Consider the following 24,936-nt stretch of genomic DNA (forward strand, 5'->3'; position numbering starts at 1 on the left):
TCATCATTAATGTATCACATGTTACACATTCTTAACTTTGCTCTACAATCAGTTTAAAAGGAGGATTTAAAAGATCATAGTCCCTGTTAAAGTGTCAGTGTTTCCAAAGTGTTTAACGGCACTATGCAATGTTCTTCTATCTTCAGGGATTATTTCAGCTAAGTTACAAAAAGCAAATAATATAATAAGAAATAATATGTTAGAAATGGCATTCATGCAAATAGAAAGAAAAAGCAGGGCATCATCTGCATAAAGTGATATAACATTTATGATCTGAGGTTATTTTGAATATTTCTATATTGGTTTTCCCCACATTTTTCTCTCCATATACTGGAAAAAGACTAAGTTGTGCACAGAGTTGTTCATAACGCTCTCGGGTCTACTATGTTTTAACAGTATGAGGCAGTAAATGATTAGTGAATTTCCATTTAGGATGAACAAATTATCTATTAATAAGAATATGTGACCATACTGGGAGATGAGTGGACAATGAGGAATTGTGATAAGAAAAATAATTTTTATTTAATAATTTCATTTAATAATTCCTGACAAGCAGTGATAAACGTTAGTTAATGTTGAACCAACAATAGTGGAATTTTAAAAGCACTTCATAATATTTTCTGTGTGTGTGTGTGTGTGTGTGTGTGTGTATACTCAGTGAACTGTATCAGTCTCTGCAGTAGCTTCCAGCTGCAGCATCAGTTCAGTTTCTGTTCAGTCTGACTGAGGGAGGTTTTTGTACAATGCTTTTTCACTGTGTGAACACATACTGACTGTTGATATAATGTTCACTCTGACAGTAGTAAACTGCTGCATCTTCAGTCTGGACTCCACTGATGGTCAGAGTGAAGTCAGAGTTTGATCCACTGCCTGAAAAACGATCTGGAATCCCTGATGCTCGAGTGCTGGCAGTATAAATAAGGAGCTTAGGACGTTCTCCATCTTTCTGTTGGTACCAGGCTAAACGGTGATACTGGTTCCAAACATCAACATTCTGACTAGTTTTACATGTGATGGTTGTGGTTCCTCCCAGAGCAGAGCTCACTGCTCCAGGCTGAGTCACTTTTTGTAAATATTCCTCACATTATACTGTACTGAATGTGATTCTAGCTTAACATGCCTTTCTGTCAAACAGGTTGTCTGACTTAATACTGTTTACTTCAGTTTTGCAAAATACAGGTTTCCAACCATGTAAAATATCTGAGACACGTTTAAAAGTGGAGGGAGTATCCAAAATGCATACATTCACTATTGATCTGACTAAACTCTAAGTAATTGGGATATGAGTGTTTTTAAATATGATAGGATGTCATCAGCATACAAGCTAATTTTATAATAGTGTGATCCAAATTATGCCTGAGATACTGATTGATTTTGTTATTCACACAGTCAGAAATGTCAAATGCTGTGGAGAAACACGTCAGTTCTGTCAAATCTTTTATTGTAAAATTGTTGTATTGGTATATATTCAAAATAATCATAAAAAATTGAGTGAGCGATTTGTATAGTATTTGACCAAGTAACCTGTGTTTTTATGTGATAAAGATTATAAACCTTATGTCTATTTAATTTGTCTTTCTGTTTGATTGCTATTACTGTGAGTGTGTGTGTGTGTGTGTGTGTCCTCAGTGAACTGTATCAGTCTCTGCAGTAGCTTCCAGCTGCAGCATCAGTTCAGTTTCTGTTCAGTCTGACTGAGGGAGGTTTTTGTACGATGCTTTTTCACTGTGTGAACAGATGCTGACTGTTGATATAATGTTCACTCTGACAGTAGTAAACTGCTGCATCTTCAGCCTGGACTCCACTGATGGTCAGAGTGAAGTCAGAGTTTGATCCACTGCCTGAAAAACGATCTGGAATCCCTGATGCTCGAGTGGTGGCAGAATAAATAAGAAGCTTAGGACGTTCTCCATCTTTCTGTTGGTACCAGGCTAAATAGTGATAGTTGCTCCAAACATAAACATCCTGACTGGTTTTACAGTTGATGTTGACGGTTCTTCCCAGAGCAGAGCTCACTGCTCCAGGCTGAGTCACTGTGACCTGACCTCTGGACTCTGAGGACACAGAGACAAAAACAGAAAGCAGCATCATGGTTTTGTGGGCTTCATTTCAGAGGGACGGATGTTGATAGAGGAGAGGAGTTGGATTCTCTGGACTTTACCTGTGAAGCAGCAGCAGAGGAGAGTCCAGATGAGGACGGAGATCAGAGTCATGTTTTTGATGAGGAGGATTTCTGTGTCTTCTGTTGTCATGAAGGACAGCTGTCAGTCATCCAGTGTTCAACTCTCAGGACTATAAACTCTCCCAGAGCACTGGAGCATGGTGCTGCTGATGCAAAGTGGCTCTATGGAAATGATCACACTGACTCCAACAGGGACTTGGATCATTCTGATGAAGATCTTTCCTACTGGATGGATTCAGATTTTTGGAATAATAAATAGGTATTATTTCCAAAAATCCAATTTGTTTTCATTAATGATTTCCTTTACCAATCTAAATAAAACAAATACATAGAAATTTTAGTGTCATTTTCTTCAATATAGATCAATATTTAATAAAAAAAAAAATTATTTTCTTCAGCTGAAAAAGATACTGCAACGACAGACTAAGTTTGTTGAGTTTGTTTGCTCAAAATGTCAGAGAGTTGTGTCTCTGTACACTAAGAGGTTTTTGTACGACGAGTCGACTATAGCACTGTGGAACACGTTCGGTGGAGGAACCAGACTGGATGTTGGAAGTAGGTTTTTGCACAAATACTTAATATGTTGTGGAAAAGTAACATTGTAGATTCAGAATTAAATGTTTCCAGCAGATCATTGTTCTTTTGTTTTTAACACTAATTGTGTTCAGGTTTTAGTTTGTCGCCTTTTGTCGAAGAAGCTTCTTTTCCATTGAATATATTTAATTATTGTACATTTAGTATTTTAGATGATGGCAGTTTTGTCTCCGGTGTAGTTGGACATATTTCAGCTCAAACTGTCTGATGATTCTGTCTGTGCTGATTTACATGAGAGGTTTTTCAAAGGGAAGTGAAACAATGTGTGAGTCAGTGACTGTTGGAGCAGAAAAAACATCTGACAGAAACTGCTTAAAGAGGAAAATCAGCTCTCACACAGGACAAGGTCTCAACTGTTTGATTGACAGCTGTGCAGCAGCTGTGTGGTCTCTGTCCTCTAAGCTGATTGGTGTCTCCTACTGTAGGTGATGCCCATCCCACCCTGACTGTGCTGCCCCCCTTCAGTGAGGAACTAGAGAAGGGCAAGGCCACGCTCATGTGTCTGGCCAACAAGGGCTTCCCCTCAGACTGGAGTCTGTCCTGGAAGGTGGACAGCCGCAGCAGCAGCAGCTGGGAGGAGAGCAGGAGCCCTGTGGTGCTGGAGAAGGACGGACGCTACAGCTGGAGCAGCACCCTGAGGCTCCCTGCAGACCAGTGGGGGAAGGTGGACTCTGTGACCTGTGAGGCCACCCAGGGCTCCCAGACTTCACTCAAGCAGACACTGAGGAGAGACCAGTGTCCCCAGTCCTGACCTGAATCACTGGGACTCTGCAGCTGCTTTCTCTCTGTCTCTTTTTGTTTCTTGTGTTAATGTTGATGAGTGTGTGATTCCAAAAGAATAAAGATTTTATCACATCTGCAATATTCATGAGATCATCATTAATGCATCACATGTTACACATTCTTAACTTTGCTCTACAATCATTTTCAAACAACTTTTTATTTTATAACAAAATTTAGTCCCAGTTATAGTGTCAGTTTTTCCAAAGTGTTTAACAACATTGTGACATGTTATTGCCTTTATGGATTAATTAATCAATGTTGCAAAACAGCAAGTTGACAAATTTTTAGTAGAAATCTTCAGTCAAGTCTGATTTTCAGTAGTATGCATATGCAAAAATCCTTTAATCTGAGTGTAGAGAGAAAATACAATCAAACAAGCCAAAACATGATGGAAAAGACATTTCTGCAATGAGAAATAAAGCAGGACATCGTTGGCATAAAATACAATATCTTGTATGATTCGAACTGCGATCTGAGATTTCATTCCAACGTCATTGAAAGGTGAACATTCACATTCACCAAAGACTCAGTGACACATCATTAAAGACCAATTTATCCAGCAACTCATGCGCTGGAAGAAACGTCTGTGAAACAGTAAATTGCTGTAAAAGCTTGACATAAAAAACACAAATGCAATTTTTAATTTACAGTAAAATTTAATTTACAGTAAACTTTAAATTTAATTTACAGTAAAAATTTCAGTAAAAAGCAGACCAGAATCCAACTCCAGTGTTGTGCACTTTAATGATGATCGTTACAGTACCACAGGACCACAGGGTCAGTGGTTTGATTCCCGGTCCCTCCTTGCTACATGTTGAAGTTTCTTTGGGCAAGAAACTTAACCGTAACCAGAACGCAGTTTTGTGTCGCTGCCATGTAAAATAAGCATCAACTGCATGTTAATCTCCTGTTAATGCAGCAGATAAGGGCTGTTAGCTTTACAGGTTTAAAAGGTAAATGTAAATTGTAAAATGTAGAGTTTCTCCTGTAAAGGTGTCAACAGTGGTACAGTTTTTTAACAGAATTATTCTGGAAACCACAGTTGCCAGTTTCTTTTACTGAGTGGTGATTTTTGTTTTTACTGTCATGTGTTTCTGTGTGAAGATTCATAAAATCTACTATGTGTGTCAATTAAAAATATAAAGGATTTTTAATTTATGATTTCATTAAACTTTATAGTGTGATGTACAGTGATACATGTTGCACCTGTTAGTTCTCTCAGTATGAGTGAGGTGAACAATCCGACACAGCCAGAGACATTGTATATACACTAGAGTGCATATATAGAAACAGCGCATATATATTATAGGCTCCTATGGTACTTACACTCTTATAAGATGCCCGAAACACCTTTACTTATTCCTTCCAACATGAAGCAGTAAGTGTCTGAATATAAGATATAAAATGTTCTTAAGCAACTAATGACTGTATTAAACTTCACAGTGTTATGTACAGTGATACATGTCACATCTGGTAGCTCTACCCCGAGCTCCTTTCAGATGTCTGAGCCCTGCACCATATATCTGAGGCTGACACCGGCCACCAGACAAAGGACACTCAATTTGGCCGCTTGTGTTTGTGATCTTATTCTTTCGTTCATTACCCAAAACTCATGAGCATAGGTGAGGGACGTAGATTGACTGGTCAGTTGAAAGCCTTGGGGCTTAATTCCCACTTCATCACAAAAGTCTGGTACAACGTCTGCATTTCTGCTGATGCTGCACCAATCTGTCTCACTTTCTCAATCAATTTTACCCTCACTCGCGGAAAAAAACCCTAAGATACTCAGACTTAACATGCTGATGGTCATGGTCTGATGAAGTCAATAGAACCACATCATATGCGAAGAGCAGAAGAGAGATTCTGAGGTCCCTAAACTGAACAGACTCCTTCCCCATGCTTTAACTTGTAATCATACCCATGAAAATCACAGGATAAGTGACAAGGGGCAACACCAAATGGAAACATGATTGACATCTTACCGAGAAAACGGGCGCTTCTCAGTCCGGTTATACAAGGACTGCATGGCCTGTAATAATGGCTCCTACACCCTATACTCACACAATAGCCCCCACCAAACCACCTGAAGGGACATGGTTATAAGATTTCTCCAAGTCCACAAAACACGTGTAGACTGGATGGACATACTCCCACGAGTAGTAAAAGGGTGGAAGGGACTTTTTCCTCTCCCCTGTTGCTTAGGGCTTGCTCAAGTGGGAATTGTTAGGTTCTCTCTATAAATCTTATATAGTCTTGACTTTATTCTGTAAAGTGCCTTGAGATGACTTTGTTCTGAATTGGCGCTATATAAATAAAGTTGAAATTTAGTTTTGCCAGGGTCAAGAGGTGTTCCCCTGTTCCATGGATGGAATAAGCATTGTTCCTTCCTGAGTTGACACCAGACATCCATTCGAAGACTTTTTTTCTTAGAACCCTGCCAAAGGCTTTTCCAGGGACCGTGAGCAGTGCAACACCCCAATCATTGGAGCAAACCCTGAATATTTTTTAATAAAGACACTATGACAAATATATAAATGGTCATCAAGATCTGCTTCACAGTGGAGAGTGTGTGTGATGGTGAACAGAGGGAACTTTGATTTCAGCAGCTGATCTTTAGTCAGCAGAGTTTCTGTCCACAGGAGACACTCTCACACCTACACACTCACACTAGAGACAATGAGGAACCAGGACAGATGAGGAACCCAGGATACAGAGGTTCAGTGAATGTGATGTTGAAGGTGTGGAGGTGGATCAGTGTGTCAGAGGAGACTCTGTAGAAGGAGAGAGAGCCAGCAGGACAGTCCACATACACTGCTACTCTGTTAGAGACAGAGGACAAGGGAGAGGAGATGGGTGTTTGTTTGTTATTGTGCCAGGCATAGTAAAAACCATCATCAGAGCACCTCAGACTCCAGGACTGATCGTTCCCTCCAAACAAACAGTCTTCAGTGTCTCCTCTCCGTCTGATTCCTCTGTAACTCACTGATACATAAACTCTTTCTCTCCACTCGACCTCCCAGTAACAGCGACCAGTCACAACATTTCTACACAGCAGCTGAGACCAGTGATCAAATCTGTCTGGATGATCAGGATATGACTGATCCTCCTCCACATGTGTCACCTTCCTGTTGTTGTCAGACAGTTGTAGGTTTCTGTTTACTGTGTTTGGGTCCAGTTCCAGTTCACAGGCATCTGATGGAGAGAACAAGACACAAACAGCTGCAGTTTATCATCTGTTGATTTATCACCAACTTTACTGACATGACTGAAAGTAAATCATTCCAACTTCCATTTCATCTTCAACTGTGAAGAATGTTTGACTATTTCAAGTGAAATTCAACAATCCAGTTAGAACAACATGAACAGTTACTGAACAAAAGAGTCAAGATGGCAGCAATATTCTGCTTTGTTTCTGCTGTGGACCCAAGGATGAAGCTAGTGAAGGTCCACATCAGTAACCACATGGACTGAATCAAGTGGGACTAAGAAAACTGGGCCATCATCTTCCACTGCAGCACAAAGAAGCTCTGAACAATCTGCTTTCTAAAACTCCTATTAGCTAGCTATTAGTACAAGCTTACGAGCAGAAACAAAGTTCACTTTCTGTTGGCTCTACTGTTAATGAAATGTATTTCTTAGTTTTGTTGTTCACTGTGTTCACTTTGTTGTGTTTGTGGATTTGAAATTGATTGATTGAATTCTAACATCTTTCCAGCCACACTGACAAAAAACAGAAGCTAAATCCTGAATGAAACTCTGGAGAAATTCATCTTTGTTCTTCAGTCAAGAAAAGCTTCAAATCTAGTGGAACATGTGCAGCTGTGTTCTCAGGAACCAAACTTAAAACACACTTACACTTTGTTTTCACTCTCTCCAGTCCACAGTGGTCCACCCTGGAGGAAGAGACAAAGTCTTAATCAGCTTCATCCACCATTAAACATGAACCAGAGTTCCTAAGTTAGTCAGAGACACAGAGAAACAGTGTGAGAGCTGCTGTTGTCTGTCCATCTGTCCATACCTGAGAGTGTGCAGTCTCCAGTGTGGATCCTCCAGTCCAGCAGTCAACAGCTTCACTCCTGAGTCTCCTGGATGATTGTAGCTCAGGTCCAGCTCTCTCAGATGGGAGGGGTTGGAGCTCAGAGCTGAGGCCAGAGAAGCACAGCCTTCCTCTGTGATCAGACAACCTGACAGACTAAACACACACAGTCATGTTTCCATCATTTCCAAATTGACTTACATTTATTTCTTGGAGACTCATCATAATCATAAACCAAATCTACACCCTAAAATATACTGACTGATGTTCATCCTCCACCTCTTGCACAACATCCAGATGTTAAAACTATAATTCAGGTGGAGCAAAGCAAACTACAGTAAGTCAAGTCATGAAACTGTGGACCAGATCTTTAATTGGCAAAAGATACTGGAGAGATCATGGTAGTTTGGTACACCAGAGTAATAACTCCAATGTATGTAATGTATTGATGGTTATGAATGTGTTATAATAACCAATGTACTTTTGATTTGATACTTTCTCATCTGGTAATAATGTTACATTACAGTCTTATGATTAACCTGAAATAAAAGCTATTTATTAATCTATGTGTCAACATGTTATTGACCTATTTCATTAGTTGTGGCGATTATTTTAATTGGACAAGACACTTGTTCATAAAAACAGATTGATTACAGTCTCTCAAACATATTCATCTGGACAAGTCAAATTCTGTTGTCCAACAAAAGCCCAATCTCTGGAGTCACCAAACCTCTACAGTACAATAGTGCTACCACTGGAAAATGAACAAAACTCCTCATTAGTATAAGACTGACAGTTTTGCATGTGGCCATTTGGTCTGAATATTCAAATCCGCATGGGAAACACCCCCATCCCCCTGGGATTCCCTCATTCATGTCTCGGCTATGTTTTTGGAGGGGACCTTTCCGTTTGCTACTGCTCCTATTTTTAATTTTTATTTTGTTTGGGTGTTGCCTACACGATGACTTTAAGACCTATGTGTCTCTTAGAGGCCTGTCTGCACTGAGCCGCTTGTAGATGCGTCTGTGGAAAGTTGTATGGCTCCTCAAAAAAAGAATTGCACTAAGAACCGTAAGGTACCCATGGAAACAGAGTTAACGTTAGAGCTGGAGTATCTGTATATTTTTAAATACTATGGGGGTTTTAATGGGGAGCGCTGTTCATCTTTCATGTGTTAACCCATAAAATACTAGACACCTTTCTGTACATCTGTCTGCACCAACCTCAGTCAGTTTTCAAGTGTCACAATGGGACCCTCAGCACCTCTAGCCCCGTGATTGATCTGGTCACCTTAGACAGTTTGTGTAGACCTCAGTTCAATTGAATTGAACTTGGCGCTATATAAACTTTATTTATATAGCGCCAATTCACAACAAAGATATTTCAAGGCACTTTACAGAATAAAGTCAAGATTATAAAGATGTATAGAGAGAACCCAACAATTCCTCCTGGAGCAAGCCATAGGCAACAGTGGAGTGGAAAAACTCCCTTTAATGGAAGAAACCTCCAGCAGAACCAGGTTCAGGGTGGGTGGCCATCTGCCTTGGGGTGAGTGGAAAGTGGAGAGAGAAAAGAAAAGAGCAACAAAAAGCAACAAAAAAACATTGGGCAGGTTGGTAGGACCAGTAGCTGCACGGTGGAAAACACACAGCTTGAAAGCCGGGGGACACCTGCAGAAATGAACAGAGAGAGGTAGACAGAGAAGGACAAAGACAACTACGGGAGAAAATACAAAGAGTTAATGACATACAGTGGTGACAACTGTAGGGTGAGAGGAGAGGAGAGATGGTCAAGAGGAGGAAAGGAGCCCAGTGCTGCTCCAATAGTCTAATCCCATAGCAGCATAACTATAACTAACTATATGCTTTATTAAAGAGGAAGGTTTTAAGCCTAGTACCTCATTTGTAAGTCGTTTTATATAAAAGCATCTAATAAATGACTAAATGAAAATGTAAATGCAATGGAGAGAAGCTAGTGAAGGTGAAATATGATCTCTCTTGCTAGTTCCAGTCAGCTCTCTTGCTGCAGCATTTTGGATTAATTGCAGGCTCTTTAGGGAGTTACTGGGGCATCCTGAAAGTAGGGAATTACAGTAGTCCAACCTAGAGGTAAGAAATGCATGGACCAGTTTTTCGGCATCACTTTGAGACAGGATGCTCCTAATTTTGGCAATGTTCCGTAGGTGGAAGAAGGCTGTTCTAGAGATTTGTTTTATATGTGAGGTAAAGGACAAATCCTGGTCAAAAATAATTCCAAGGTTCCTTGCAGTAGTACTGGAGGCCAGACTTATGCCATCTAGAATAACAATATGGTTGAACATCATGTCTCAGTATTTGGGCCCAACAATCTCAATGACTTCAGTTTTGTCTGAGTTTAGAAGTAAAAAATTGTGGGACATCCAGGCCTTTATGTCTTGTAGGCTTGAAGCTTGATTAACTGATTTTTTTCATCTGGTTCCACAGATAGATATAGCTGGGTATCATCGGCATAGCAATGGAAATTTATGGACCGTGAGTCACAACAGTAATCATAATCACCACAATTTATCATACTAGCTCTGAATTAATGATTTTCTATCTAGAATTTGATCAAAGTGATATTGCAGTAACTATATTATGTTTACATCATCTAAAGGGTAATAAAATAATGATTACAGACAAATAATGCCAAAGCTCAATACTTCATGTGTGAGTCCAGTATGTGCCTAATAAAGAAGTAGCGTCTTCTTGCTAGTCCAATGAGTAAACCTTTCTAAACGATGTGACTTGAAACTTGAATTCTGAGGTTTTGGACATCAGGTCATATTTCTACATCTGCTTCAGGCTCAATGAGATTGAAGATGTCAGACTGTGGGTTGCATTGTGTTAAGAATGATGGTCCAGACAACCAGTTTGTGTGTTGAATTTCAGAAGCATGAACAAGCCTGGTGGCATAGTCTGCAGGGTTATTCTCTGTCAAGGTGAAATGCCACTGCTCAGGATGTGTAGATCTAGGGATGCAACCCACTTGGTTGGCCACATATGTGTAAAACCTCCTGGCGGTGTTGTTTATATCTAACCCAGGACTATTTTACGGTTGATAAAAAAAGTTTACAACATCCACATTAGTGTCAAATTCATCTCTAACTAGCTCATATACCTCCACAGCCCAAACTGCAGCACATAACTCTAGATATGGGACAGTGTGTGCAGGCTTCTGGGCTAGATTTGATCTGCCCATGATAAATCCAACGTAACATTGACAGGCAACAGCTCCGATTGCTATTGTGGATCCATCTGCGAAGAGGCAAAGCTCCCTTGTCTGAGCAGACGACTGAGACAATGAAACGTAGCATCTTACTATCTGGAGACGAAGATCTTTCAAAGACTTTCAAAGACATAAAGGCCTGGATGTCCCACAATTTTTTACTTCTAAACTCAGACAAAACTGAAGTCATAGTATTTGGGCCCAACAATCTCAGAGACATGATGTTCAACCATATTGTTACTCTAGATGGCATAAGTCTGGCCTCCAGTACTACTGCAAGGAACCTTGGAGTTATTTTTGACCAGGATTTGTCCTTTAACTCACATAAAACAAATCTCTAGAACAGCCTTCTTCCACCTACGGAACATTGCCAAAATTAGGAGCATCCCGTCTCAAAGTGATGCCGAAAAACTGGTCCATGCATTTGTTACTTCTAGGTTGGACTACTGTAATTCCCTACTTTCAGGATGCCCCAGTAACTCCCTAAAGAGCCTGCAATTAATCCAAAATGCTGCAGCAAGAGTGCTGACTGGAACTAGCAAGAGAAATCATATTTCACGTTCACTAGCTTCCCTGAAATTAATTGTTGGAAACGTTGCAAACGTCAAAGCATCTGCCAAAGTGCAACGTCCATCTGGCTTACTACATAGAATCTATGACAAATCGTTGTATGAAACATTGAATAGACATTTTCTGCCTTGAAATTCTACATTGAAAACGTGCACATACCCGCGTCGAGCCTGCTCTGTTTGGCACAGGGGCACAGCTGGACTTCTAATGGCTTACTGCCAAATCTCTAAAAAAAAAAAAGAAAAAACTTTAAAAATCATCAGACTACTACTAAGTACCCGCTTCATTACACATGCTTTGACTCTGCCATGATGACTTAAAAAGAATTATATTTAATTTTAAAAATGTCCACACCTCTTTCAGGTTTATCCACTAAAACAGAACATTCACACGAGGTTCTTTCGGAGACACTCGGCACAACATGCCTGACTATAACGTCTGCAGCTAGAGGCAGAAAGCTACACAATCTGTGTAAATGTATTAGATTAATACACTTTTTAATAACAATACTTTACAGGTTTAAGAATGTGCATTGGTATTAAAGGGTAATTGGAAATTAAACTCACTATGCTATTTTGACTATGCTATTTTGAGCAGAATATATACCGGTGTGATGTCGAGACATGTGATTGAGAGTTTCCAAGGAGGAGGAGGTTGTTGTTTCCTACGCTGATTTAAAAATTCAGACCAAATGGCCAGGTGCACGCACATACATTCAACCCGCAAAGCCACATAACTTACACTACTCTCCTCAATATTTAACTTGTCAGATGACTGAAATCTGACCTGAGAGCTTCCAGTCTGCAGTGTTGTTGCTTAAGTCCAGCAGACAGCAGCTTCACTCCTGAATCCTGCAGGTCATTGTCACTCAGGTCCAGTTCTCTCAGACTAGAGGACTGCGAGCTGAGAACTGAGGACAGAGCTTCACAGCATCTCTCTGAGAGGTTACAGGACTTCAATCTGTAGAGGTTTGTTTGTCAGTCAATACACTGCTTAAATATATAATATAATAAAACAATGTAATGTGTAAATTTGTAGAAAAAGCTTAAAACTGGCCTGAGGTTTTCCAGTTTGCAATAAGGACTCTCCAGTCCAATAGACATCAATTTTATTCCCAAGTCCCGCAGCTTGTTGTTACTCAGGTCCAGTTGTCTCAGACTAGAGGACTGAGAGCTGAGAACAGAGGACAGATCTTCACAGCTTCTCTTTGAGAGGTTACAGCCACTCAGTCTGAAGAGAAACCAGCCAAATCAAATCAACCAATTACAAACAATCAAATGTTGATACACTTAAACTAAACAGTTCTATGTTCACATACAGAGCTTTGTTGGAGGCTTTGACCACTGGCAGCAGCCTCAGAAGAGCCTCCTCTGAAGCAGAGTATTTCTTCAGGTCAAACACGTCCAGATCTTTTTCTGATGACAGTAAGATGAAAACCAGAGCTGACCACTGAGCAGGAGACAGTTTATCTGTGGAGAGACTTCCTGATCTCAGGGACTGTTGGATCTCCTCCACTAGAGAACCATCATGCAGTTCATTCAGACAGTGGAACAGGTTGATGCTTTTCTCTGGAGACAGATTCTCACTGATCTTCTTCTTGATGTACTGGACTGTTTCCTGATTGATCTGTGATCCACTTCCTGTCTGGGTCAGCAGGCCTCGTAGGAGAGTCTGATTGGTCTGCAGAGAAAGACCGAGGAGGAAGCGGAGTAACAAGTCCAGGTGTCCATTTGGACTCTGTAGGGCCTTCTCCACAGCCGTCTGGTAGAGTCGTTTTAGATCAGGTCTTGACAGTTTAAACCAACAGGATGCTGATTCTTCCTCTGACAGCAGATTAACTCCAGAGTTGCTGAATGTCAAATGCACATGAAGAGCAGCCAGAAACTCCTGAACACTCAGATGGACGAAGCAGAACACCTTGTCCTGGTACAGTCCTCTCTCCTCTATAAAGATCTGTGTGAACACTCCTGAGTACACTGAGGCTGCTCTGATATCGATGCCACACTCTGTCAGGTCTGATTCATAAAAGATCAGGTTTCCTTTCTGCAGCTGCTCAAAAGCCAGTTTTCCCAGAGACTCAATCATCTTCCTGCTCTTTTTATTCAAGTGTGGATCTGTCTCAGCCCCTCCATCAGACTTGGTGTTCTTCAGTTTGGACTGAAACACCAGGAAGTGGATGTAAATCTCAGTCAGGGTCTTGGGCAGCTCTCCTCCCTCTCTGGCTTTCAACACATCTTCCAGAACTGTAGCAGTGATCCAGCAGAAGACTGGGATGTGGCACATGATGTGGAGGCTTCGTGATGTCTTGATGTGGGAGATGATTCTGCTGGCCTGCTCCTCATTTCTGAATCTCTTCCTGAAGTACTCCTCCTTCTGTGGGTCAGTGAACCCTCTGATCTCTGTCACCATGTCAACACACTCAGGAGGGATCTGATTAGCTGCTGCAGGTCGTGTGGTTATCCAGAGGCGAGCAGAGGGAAGCAGGTTCCCCCTGATGAGGTTTGTCAGCAGCACATCCACTGAGGTGGACTCTGTAACATCAGTCAGGATCTCATTGTTGTGGAAGTCCAGAGGAAGTCGACACTCATCCAGACCGTCAAAGATGAACACAACCTGGAACTTTTCAAACCTGCCGATTCCTGCTTCTTTGGTTTCAGGAAAGAAGAGATGAACAAGATCCACCAAGCTGAACTTTTTCTCTTTCAGCACATTCAGCTCTCTGAAAGTCAATGGAAATGTGAACAGTATGTCCTTGTTGGCTTCAGCCCAGTCCAGAGTGAACTTCTGTGTTAAGACTGTTTTCCCAATGCCAGCCACTCCCTTTGTCATCACTGTTCTGATTGGTTCATCTCTTGCACGTGAGGTTTTAAAGATGTCTTCTTGTCTGATTGTAGTTTCTGGTCTGTCTGGTTTCCTGGATGCTGTTTCAATCTGTCTGACCTCATGTTCATCATTGACCTCTCCAGTCCCTCCCTCTGTGATGTAGAGCTCTGTGTAGATCTGATTCAGAAGGGTTGGGTTTCCGGCTTTAGCGATGCCCTCAAACACACACTGGACCTTCTTCTTCAGGTTAGACTTCAGTTTACGTCCACACACTGCAGCATCAAATCCTGAATGAACAAAGAAGAAATGAAATCAGTGAGTGGATCCTTCAGAAAATCAGAGAATCTAAACATTTAAGTGTCTGTAGAGTTTTTATTCCTCCATCAGTTTTATCATCAGTGGAGGACAAACAGCCTCTGATCTGATACAGATGTGTGCAGCATATTTGCAGCAGAGTTTGGAAATGGAAACCTCTCTCCTGCTGTTTCCATTTCCTCTTTCCATCATGTTAAATCTGTTCAAATCCTCTTACTGCTCTGCAGACAGTCAGCCAGCTCCTCCTGCTTCATTCTCCTCAGGAAGTTCACTGTGATCTTCACAAATGACTCTCTGCTGCTCCTCCTCTGCTCTTCATCATCACTGTCCAACACCTCCACATCCTCCCTCTGACTCTCTGAGCATTCTGGGTCATCTGCTCTCAGGACCCTCTGGATCTCCTTCAGCTGGTTCTTCACGAAAGTGACAATGTTGTCCTCCAGCAGCTGGAACAGAATGAGAAGTGAACATTTCATTGAAACTGGTAGAAGACAACATGTGATTCATCTGTCAGTCTGAAGACCTGCTAGTCTGAACACAGCAGCATCGACTCTGTTAGGACCTGAATGGTTGTTGAACATTCAGTCTGGGTTTTATGTAGTTCATAGTCAAAGTGTGATTGGACATGTACAGACCATAAATATGGAGTCCAGGTCTGGTTGATGCTGCTGGGCAAACTGATCACTGTGAACCTCTGAGCTCTGCTGCTCAACTCTGGGGAGAAAAATGATTAAAAGAGGAGGTAAAAAGCAGAAAGGTGGTCATGTTCTTACAGGTCAATGGCATGGACTGTCATTATTCAGTGTGAAATTCTTACCTTCTATTTATAACTTTAAACAAAATAGGTTTATCCTTAGACTGGTCACTCTTTATAGAGACCCAGCTGGGTTCAGCAGAGTCTGGTCTCTGCTTCTTCATCCTGATACAAAAGAACAAGAGACAAATGAAAAGTAGTTTGAAGCTGAAACTACATGAATAGTGCATGAATCTCCCCACTTTCCCGCATAGAGAAGTTCGGCCTGGCTAAGAGCTAAAAGCTGATCCCGGATGGAAACAATGGAGCCACAGGTGAAGGGGTCACTCGAGTTGGACTCAAAAAGTTTGCAAAAAGTATAAAACAACCCCTATGGAGTTGTGTTACTAGGGACACTAAGCTCATCAGTTTTGCACTGAGAGCAAAAACATAAACAATATATAACGTGAAAAAACAGATGCTCTATATCAGAATAGTTAGTGATCCTGACAAACAAAGACAAAGGCCTACCTCTGTTTTATGGATCCATACCACCTTAGTGAGTTGGAGGGCTTACTACATCTCCATCCTACTTTGCCAATTATGTTCTTTTATGATAAACTTTTTTAACTGAGGTGTCTAGTTGGGTCCAGCCTTAAAACCAGTCCCTTACAGTGTTTTACACATTCCCCACATAAAGGGCTTAGAATGTCAGCTAGAAACAGAGAAAACATGAATGATGACGATAATAATAATAAGGACGAATGTTGGTTTAGTTGTAGGTCCTGCCACCTCACAGCTAAAACGTCCTTTTGCATGTTCTCCCTGTGCTTGAGTAGGTTTCCTCCAGTTTCTTCCCACAGTCCAAAGACATGCATGTTAGGTTAATTGGTGATTCCAATTTGCCCGCAGGTGTGAGTGTGAATGGTTGTCTGTCTGTGTATGTCTCTGTGATGACTTTGAGATGGACTGGACACCTGTCCAAGGTGGTCCCCACTTCTCGTCCAATGACAGCTAAGATGACAGAACAGGATAAGTTTCCAAGCATTATTACATTTAATTGAACATAGTAATGTTCTTCGCAAGTAAAAAAAAATTAACAGAACAAATACCAAATTTGTCTGTAGTATCAAGAAGGTTTTACTTTGAGGATCACAGGCACTGTTCAAAATAATATCAGTCACCCACTATTAAAATGTCATCACAATCTATATTAATGTCTGAGTTCAAACTTCCAGAATCCTCTAAAAACGGTAATAACTCAGGTGGTCTGAAGAGTTAAGTCAGGGCTCTGACTGGGCTATTCTTGGACATTCACAGAGTCCCTAAGTCACTCATGTGTTATCTTGACTGTGTGCTCAGGATTGTTTTCATGTTTTAAGGTGAACCTTCAGCCCAGGTCCTAAGCGCTATGTGACAGGTTTTCATTGACGACATCTCTATACCTTACTCCATTCAGCTTTTCCTCAAATCTGACCAATCCCCCAGTCCCTCCTGCTGAAAAACACCCCCACTGCATGATGCTGCCACCACCATGCTTCACTGTAGGGATGTGCCTTGTTTCCTAGAATTGAGGCCAAATAGTTCAATGTTGGTTTTGTCAGACCAGTAAATCTTGTTCCTCACAGTGTGAGTCCTTCAGGTGCTTCTTTGCTTAAGTGGGCTCTCATGTGTTTGGACTGAGGGGAGGCTTGTGTCTAGCCACTCTGTGACAAAGCCCAGAACGGGGGAGGGCTGCAGTGATGGTTGTACTGTAGTGATGGTTGAGAACTTTTTCCCATCTCCCCACAGGATCTCTGGAGCTCAGTAAGAGAGGTGATTAAAGTAATTGTCACTGATTATGGCCCTTGGTCACCCTGCCAATTGTTAATTTGGCAGGGTGACCACCACTTGGAAGAATCCTGGTTGTGCCAAACTTCTTCCATTTGAGAATTATGGAGGCCACTGTACTATTGGGAACCTGCAGTGCAGCAGACATTTTTTGTAGTCTTCCCCAGATCTGTGCCTTGTAATTATTCTGAGGTCTGTAGGCAGTCCCTTTGACCTCATGGCTTTTGCTCTGATACACCATGCATTGTGAACTGTGAGGCCTTCCAAATCCATTAAAAATACCACAGGTGGACTCCAGGCAAGGTGTAGAAACATCTCAGCAACAGTATTAAGAAATGGAACGCACCTGAGCTAAATTTCAATTGCTGTTGCAACGGTCTGAATATTTCCGTACATGTGATATTTCCTTTTTTTCCTTTTTATTAAATTCGGGTTTTTACTTATGGGACACTGAGTGTAGATTGATGAGAACAGAAGCTAATTTAAACAACTTTACTATCAGGCTGCAACGAAGTAAAAAAAAAAAAAAAAACTCTGAATGCACTGTTGATGACCATGGTAACAGATGCTGCACAACTAACATGATCTGGTTAACTTAACATGATTAGAATCAAAACCAGTGAAGAGCCAGAACCACTGACCAATCAAATCACTGGAAAAACTAAGCCAACATTTCTAACATGGGCAAACAGTTCACAATGAAGTGAAAATAAAGGGCAACAGATATTTTCATAGATCAGTCAAATCATTTTGCTGGTCCAGACTTTACAGGTGTCATTTTGGTTCTAACAGAGATTTTAGGAAATGAAGGAAGAGTGATGACTAAATACTGATGATAATTATACAGGAGCAGACCTGGTGGCTCATTACAGAGGAGGTGAGGATCTGTAGCAGGTGTTTCTTTATGCTCTATCATTGACTGTTATTTGGAGAAACAAAAGAGGTCCAAGGGGAAAGTGACAGATGAAGGTGGGACAGAAAGAATGGAAAATCATTTCAGCATCATGGACATTCACACAGTCACATTAATCACTAACCTAATGATATTTAAGATGAACAACTGCAGCCACAGTATTTTAGCACCATGGTCCATGGATTTTACCAAGAATTAGTTCAAACTGCTGATAAAAAGTGAGTCAGAGGGAAGAAGTGGTGCAGACACCAGGAGGAAAATGAAGCCACAGTCTGATGCTCATGTTGGAGACCTGATCCAACGCACACACCATAAACTACTAATGTGCAAACAATGTGTGACCTGCTGTTACTACAAATCCCATTTCCACATGGGAGTAGACGGGACATTGTTACTAGTTAGAAAGACACATATCAAGTCTTAAAACTGAAAAAATTTCACCGCCATTGAAAATGGTTTGCACATTTTAAATGTTATGCCATTAATCCCCTCCCCCATCCACCCACACACCACCCGCTCGCTCGCTTCACTGAAAAAGATATTGTTTTATCTGGGAAGGGCATCCTGTCAGGATGTTTGCTTCATGTCCAGGTTTCCTGACAGTGCTGAAGCTTTTGCACTTTTATTCCATCAGTGCAGGTCAAAAATAAAGGGATGATCATTAAATAAAACTGTCACCATCTGTTGTCTTTAGGCGAAAAATAATCTGCACCGATAAATATTTCCCCATGATTAGAAATGAACATTTCAGTCAGACTGAGCTCCGACATTTGACAGAACTAATTTCACCCCCAACTTCTATGTGCGTCACATTTTCAATTTGTTCATCAGAGAAAGACAAAAAAAAAAAAAGAAAACGACAAAAGTCCACTTTTCAATAAATCCCTCAAAATAAAAAACAGTAAATCTAAGTTGTTTTACTTTTTTTTTTTTTTTTTTTTTTACAGCTTCTTCTTCTTCTTCTGTTCTAATCTGTGATCGTATTATTTACAGTTTAACCACAGAAGCATTTTATTTTACTCTGAACAAATTCACCTGCAGGTTTCACTTTCTTTAAATATCATGTTCAGACTTTGACTGTTAATACGTTGAACTCACTCTGAGCTAAAAGTCCTTACAGTCCAAACTCCAACAGCTCACATGATAAATTCAGTAGAACATTTCCATCATTCATCAGTACAACAACACAGTCATGTTATACTCACATTTCTCTTTTACTATTGTTTTCAAATGTTCATTGACTTCAGTTATGTCGTGTCTGCTGTTCTCCTGATCCTTGTTCAACTAGAGACAACACAACTCTTAGCACTTCCTCTAGGTTTTCACATTAAATGTCTGTCCTAAAAAGGGAAGGTTCATGACTTTTAATGTTGTAAATTCTGGAGGAAGTTTTTTTTAGTTCATAGTAACTGAACATGTTTCATGTCTTTTGTTATTTTCCTCCAGCTCCTTTGACCCAATAATCTCACTGGTTAGTTTGATAATGACTTGGAAAAAACCTCAGTGATGTTTGATGGTAACGAGAGAGAGAATTTCTGAATTCATAACATTTTTTATCTTTATATTCACTGTACCAAAATAGTTATTTATCCTAGGATCAGTGACATCAGTGACCCTCCCCCACAAAGTCCAGAATTCCCACAGATTAAACAGAAACTGTCCAGGTGTCACGGCTGTGAGTCTGATTCGTGTGGCCCTGGTGGTCAGTACTCTCTCCTCCCCACTCTGTTTCACTTTTGACCATTTCGTCTCTCTCCTCTCTCTCTTGTTCATTCCGTTCCGTCCCTCTCTACCAGATCGTCTAGTTTGAGTTTATGTCTATTTCTTCTGAAAATTCCTATGTTAGTTTTTTGAGGGTCTATGTTCTGTTGCTACTTTGTTTTACCTGCTTGCCTGATGACAGCGTCCCAGTGGACGTCTGTTTCATTTTGTTTAACCAGTGATTTTGAACATCTGTTTCCTACCTGGTGAATTTATAATTCCCCCACTTCCTGGTCTCCTGCTGTGCTCCTCTCCTGCACTACCTGATCTCTGCCGTAGCTCCGCACCTCCCCCCACAGTAAGATCTCTTATCCTGCCTATTTTTCCCCCGTGCTATATATTGTCATTCACCTCTGTCTCCTTTCTCCTCAGAGTTCCCTACCGCTTCCCGGCCACCTCTGCCTTCCTCTCTGGTCCCGAGTCTCCTCCCCCGGTTACCTTCACTCCCTATAAGTAAACTGTTTTGCCATCCATGTCCTAAAACCCTAATTAAAGCGTGATACCAGGTCCTGATGGGGTTTAAAAACTGAAATCCATTAACAATTTAGACTTCAGCAAAGTGTCACATCAACCTCTAAAGACTGCTCCACTTTCCTCTTCCTGCTCGCATGTACTGCTGTTTTTTCCTGTCCTAAAAGTTCAACCGTTGACACTTATGTTTGTCCTGCACAGTGTATTTAAACCCACAAATAAAAACCTGTGGATTTTACAAAGACCTCCAGGCTATTCTGAAGCCTGGACTTACCCCAAATGAGTCCTCCACAGGGGGACATAGAGTCTTCCTGAGGTGTCATCTAAAGAGGCAGACACAGGGCTAATGGAGCCCACTAAAGGACGAGAACAGTCTTTATATCATACCTTTTTTGCAGGTCAGACCTCCAGGCAGACCAAGTTAATCTGTCACCTTATCCCTGACCAGGACAGCTGCAACATTAGCAAAGGAACTTAAACCAAACAATAATTTTGTACTACAAGATCAACATCTGTCTGTTTATTTACGAAGACAATGACATCATCTGCGTATGTGGACAATTTAAAAGAAACATCACATCCCGAGACACAGACAACACATAATTTGTGAAGCAGAGGCTCAGTGGCTTAGGAAAACAACATGGCAGACAGAGAGCACCCCTGACTCCTCTGAACACCAAAAGGACAACTCAGACTTCTCTAGGTTGTCTGTATCTAGCAGACATTATGTATATATTAAATGGTCTGTTCTTTTCTACCTATTGATACCCAAAGCACTTTACACTGCTTCTCATTCACCCATTTGCACTCACAACAACACACACTCACACACCAATGGGGAAGCTGCTATGCAGCTGGCCAACACTAGCTGGAAGCAACTAAGTGTCTTGCTCAAAGAGCCACGAATCAAACCAACAACCCTGGGATTGGTAAATGGCCGCTTATATAGATCTTTTATCCAAAGCGCATTCACCTACATACACACACCCCAGGGATTGGTGTTGAGGCTGGCGTCTGGCTGAAGACCGGGCAGGGGGACCTAGAACCCGTTTAGGAGCAGGTGGGATGCCAGCTGGACCATGAACCGGGCAAGCAGCGGCTGATCTCAGCACCTGGACAGGAACTGGACGACGGTGGCTTACCTCAGATATAACTGAGACAGGATCAGAACCGAAAGCGGCGCCAACCCTCTATCTGAGACAGGAACAGGTCCGGTGGTGGCGTCCACCTACTCAGAGACAGGAACAGGAGGATCGGAACTGGTAGTGGAGTCCGCCGGTTTGGAGACAGGAACAGCATCAGAGCCGGGGTCAGGCGGGGCGTCGACAGACCAGGAGGCAGGTGCTGGAGAAGAATCAGAGTTGAGGCCAGGTGGGGCGTCCACCGACCCTGGAGGCAGGTGCCGGAGCAGGACGAGGCCAGGCGTTGGCCGGCCGACAGGAACAGAATCAGGATCAGAGCCAGAACCAGGCGAGACGTCAACCGACCCGGGGGCAGGAACGGGACCAGAACAGGGGTCAGCCAGCCGACAGGAACAGAATCAGGATCAGAGCCAGAACCAGGCGAGTGTTTTCTAATAATGTTGCCTAAAGGAGACATATATAAAGTAAAAAGTATTGGTCCTAACACAGAGCCTTGTGGAACTCCATAGCTAACCTTTGTGTATATGGAGGATTCATCATCAACATGAACAAATTGAAGAGATTTAGATAAGAGTTAAACCAACCGAGCGCATCGACCGAATCACAATCCCTTTTTTTTTTTTACTTTTTTAAATTTATAAAAACTTTATTTTTTTTTTAAATTTTTAAAAACAACTGAATCCAGTTTTTCGTTGTTTATCTTTACTGACTATGAAATAATAAATCTGTCACAGAGCAACACACTTGACCCTCTGGGATGAAGCAGCAATAACAAGCATCAGAACTGTGAGGATAGAAATTGATTAAAACAGACTCCATAAGGGTCTTTATAGCAAACACCAAGATGAAAGTTAACAAATAAGATTTTTAAAATAAACACTTTTAGTTAAATGTTTTCATCTTGCAAGAATTAAACCAGCAGGTTCAGAATTTCCTAACCGATAAAAGAAGCATGTTGTGTGAAGAAGAGTCTACAGCACAAGGACAAACCGAACCACAGTAACATGTGATATATATATGAAGGGGCTGATGAGGGAAGTGGGAACAGGTGTGTAAGTGGGTGGATTCAGTGGTGAATGGGAAACAGGTGGATCTGAGAGGGGAGGCAAGTGACTGCAGGGAGGTCTGAGGACATCTGGTGGACATATGGAGAATGGCAGGAGAAAGACAAAATAAACAGTTGTTTTTTAAAACCCTGTGTGTCGTCTACATCTGAAGAAGCAAATTCAAAATGCTGAGTGTCTCCACATTCTGAAGGTGAATTCTGTCTCATAGTGGAGATGTCAACATTCATAAAAGGTCAAACTACTGATCAAGACTCTGCAGCTCAGGGTGATGAACCTGCAGTCCACAGCTCCACCATGCGGAGCAACTTCTGCTGAATGTAGATGAATCCTTCCTCATAGTTCTTGTTGTTCTCCATAAATCTACATAGTAAAATTGAACTGTACAATAAATATTCTAACTTATATAGAGGAACGTGTAGAAGTACAACTGCCCCGCCTACTGGCCAACATGTTCATGATTTCACATAAATAAATAAATGAATAAATAAGTTTTAAAACATCAAGGTAAGTAACCAAGGACATTCACTGCAGCACTGTGAATAAATACATTTACTGAAGTACTTCTACTAGACAGGAGTATTTCTGTTCCAGTCATCTTCAAGTTTATCTATTTTATAATGGTTAATATCTTCTCTTTAATATCGTTTTTTTGTATGAATTCCATAATAAAATAATTTAATTTGTGCATGAACTTTTAGTTACGTTAGGGCAGGAAAAAAATGTTTTTGAGGAGAAAAACATTGGGGGAAGATTAGTTACATAGGGCTAAGTTACTTTCAGATGTGGCTGATGGCTCTCAGGGCGGCTGTGGCTCAGCTGGTAAGGCAGTTGACTATGGACCACAGGGTCAGTGGTTTGATCCCCACTCCCGGCTAAATATCAAAGTGTCCTTGGGCAAGACACTGAACCCAAGCTGCTCCCGGTGGGTCAGGTGAGCACCTTGCATAGCAGCCACCACCATCGGTGTGTGAATGGGAATCAACATTGTAAAGCGCTTTGGATAAATATATATATAAATGACTATTTAGCATTTACCATCTCAGTAAAACACAGATGTGTGTGTGCAATCTGTTACCAGGGAACAAAAAACTTTGTATTTAAAATATATATTTTTTTTTGTTTTGTCAGGTGATTTTATTTTATCTAAATTGTTTCATAAATCCAAAAACCTGATTGGAGTAAATGAAACAACAAACTGAAGCTACAGATTATTTTTATCCACCAGTTAAATTAATAAAAAGGTGTGAACACATTTTTTTTCTTGTTACTTCCTGAACCAGACAGAAGGTTGAACCCTGACAGCAGCATCAGTAAAGTAGATCATGTTACTGCATTTCTCTCTGCCACAGGTAGTAGTTTATACTACAATAGAAGACTTTAAAGTTTTAATGCAGCACAGTAACAGTCAGTGAAGTTCAGCTACTGTCCGTCTGTCTCAGTCTCAAGATGTCTCCAGATATTTACACCAAGAAGGTGAGATACAACAGAAAGGTGGAGTAAGATGGAGGAGAGTGAGGATCCAACCAAACATCAGATGGTGGAAACTAAAAGACGAAATGTGTGAAATTCAGACTCTGGGTGGCTGAAGATGTTGAAGATGTTCTGGATGACTGGGCAACTACTGAGGAAGTGGTGAGGGGGACAGCTAGGGAGGTACTTGGTATGACATCCGAACACAGAAGGAGAAAAAGAGACTTGGTGGTGGAATAAGTCAGTTCAGGACAGTAGGAAAGGAAAGAGACAGGAGACAAAGAAGAGACAAGTAAAGTAGACAAGTATACAAGATGTATACAAGGTGTGACAAGGAAAACATGGATAAGAACAGTGTCACAGCAGTGAGGTGGGTGGTAGGAAAGACAGACTGCTTCAAGGTGGAGGTGGGTTTGCATCAAGGATCTCAGCTCCTTCCTGTTTGCAGTGGTTTAGGACAGGTTGACGGACAAGGACCGAAGTCTTTATGGACTATGATGTTGGTAGATGACATCATGACCTGTAGTGGAAGTAGGAAGCAGACTGAGATGAACCTGGAGAAGTGGAGGTTGGACTGGAGAGAAGGGGAACGAAAGTCAGTCGGAGCAAGATGTAGGACATGTGCATAAATGAGAGAGATGGTGGTGGAGTGATGCAATTACAAGGGACAGAGGTGGTGAAGGTGGAGGAGTTTAAATACCTAGATCAACTGTTCACAGTAACCAGGGAATGTAGCAGAGAAGTGAAGAAGAGAGTGCAGGCAGGTGGAGAGGATGGAGAAGAGTGTCAGGAGTGATCTGTGATAGAAGGAATCTGCCAGAATGATACTTTTTCTAGAAGTGACTTCATGGATTTAAAAAAAGAGACATTTAAACTCCAGTGGAACCAGACAACACAAAGTGACATGATGAACTTATCTGAATCATTATCAGGTTTGTTCTACAGTTACAGGAACTGGAATTTGTTCTTTGACAGTGAAACTGAGTATTTCTGTGAGAAT

At 41.3% G+C, this 24,936-nt stretch overlaps 2 protein-coding genes across 6 annotated transcripts in view; both read right to left on the bottom strand.

The window, feature by feature from the left end:
- LOC137132416 (immunoglobulin lambda-1 light chain-like) overlaps window positions 1–24,936 on the bottom strand; it is a 117,230-nt gene that overhangs the window by 50,754 nt on the left and 41,540 nt on the right. The window lies entirely within an intron of this gene.
- LOC137131419 (NLR family CARD domain-containing protein 3-like) lies at window positions 4,155–19,419 on the bottom strand. 5 transcript variants are annotated; one of them, XM_067512693.1, is made up of 10 exons: window positions 19,231–19,411; window positions 15,367–16,296; window positions 15,185–15,263; window positions 14,767–14,995; window positions 12,730–14,521; window positions 12,468–12,641; window positions 12,198–12,371; window positions 7,578–7,751; window positions 7,415–7,452; window positions 4,155–6,751 (listed from the first exon to the last, which is right to left on the bottom strand). In XM_067512693.1, exons 2-10 carry the CDS (start codon window positions 15,531–15,533, stop codon window positions 6,222–6,224), a joined length of 3,357 nt encoding a protein of 1,118 aa, XP_067368794.1. In that variant the 5' UTR covers window positions 15,534–16,296; window positions 19,231–19,411; the 3' UTR covers window positions 4,155–6,221. The 5 variants fall into 5 exon arrangements, 4 of the variants coding, with proteins under 4 accessions (XP_067368794.1, XP_067369071.1, XP_067368889.1 ...); XR_010915007.1 differs by lacking the exons at window positions 4,155–6,751; window positions 7,415–7,452 and adding exons at window positions 8,819–9,311; window positions 11,571–11,637 and having other exon boundaries at window positions 7,623–7,751; window positions 19,231–19,419; XM_067512970.1 differs by lacking the exons at window positions 4,155–6,751; window positions 7,415–7,452 and adding an exon at window positions 11,571–11,637 and having other exon boundaries at window positions 7,612–7,751; window positions 19,231–19,418.

Source organism: Channa argus, chromosome 1 (assembly GCF_033026475.1).
Source record: "Channa argus isolate prfri chromosome 1, Channa argus male v1.0, whole genome shotgun sequence".
Lineage (NCBI taxonomy): Eukaryota > Metazoa > Chordata > Actinopteri > Anabantiformes > Channidae > Channa > Channa argus.

Bases quoted from the DNA above. Each gene is read 5' to 3' on its own strand.
- LOC137131419 (XM_067512693.1), bottom strand. From the start codon at position 15,533: ATGCACTATTCATGTAGTTTCAGCTTCAAACTACTTTTCATTTGTCTC. The intron at 15,264-15,366 runs GTAAGAATTTCA...TTTTCTCCCCAG, and splicing joins TTTAAAGTTATAAATAGAAG to AGTTGAGCAGCAGAGCTCAG. The intron at 7,752-12,197 runs GTCAGATTTCAG...GTGTGTGTTTAG, and splicing joins TGCAGACTGGAAGCTCTCAG to TCTGTCAGGTTGTCTGATCA.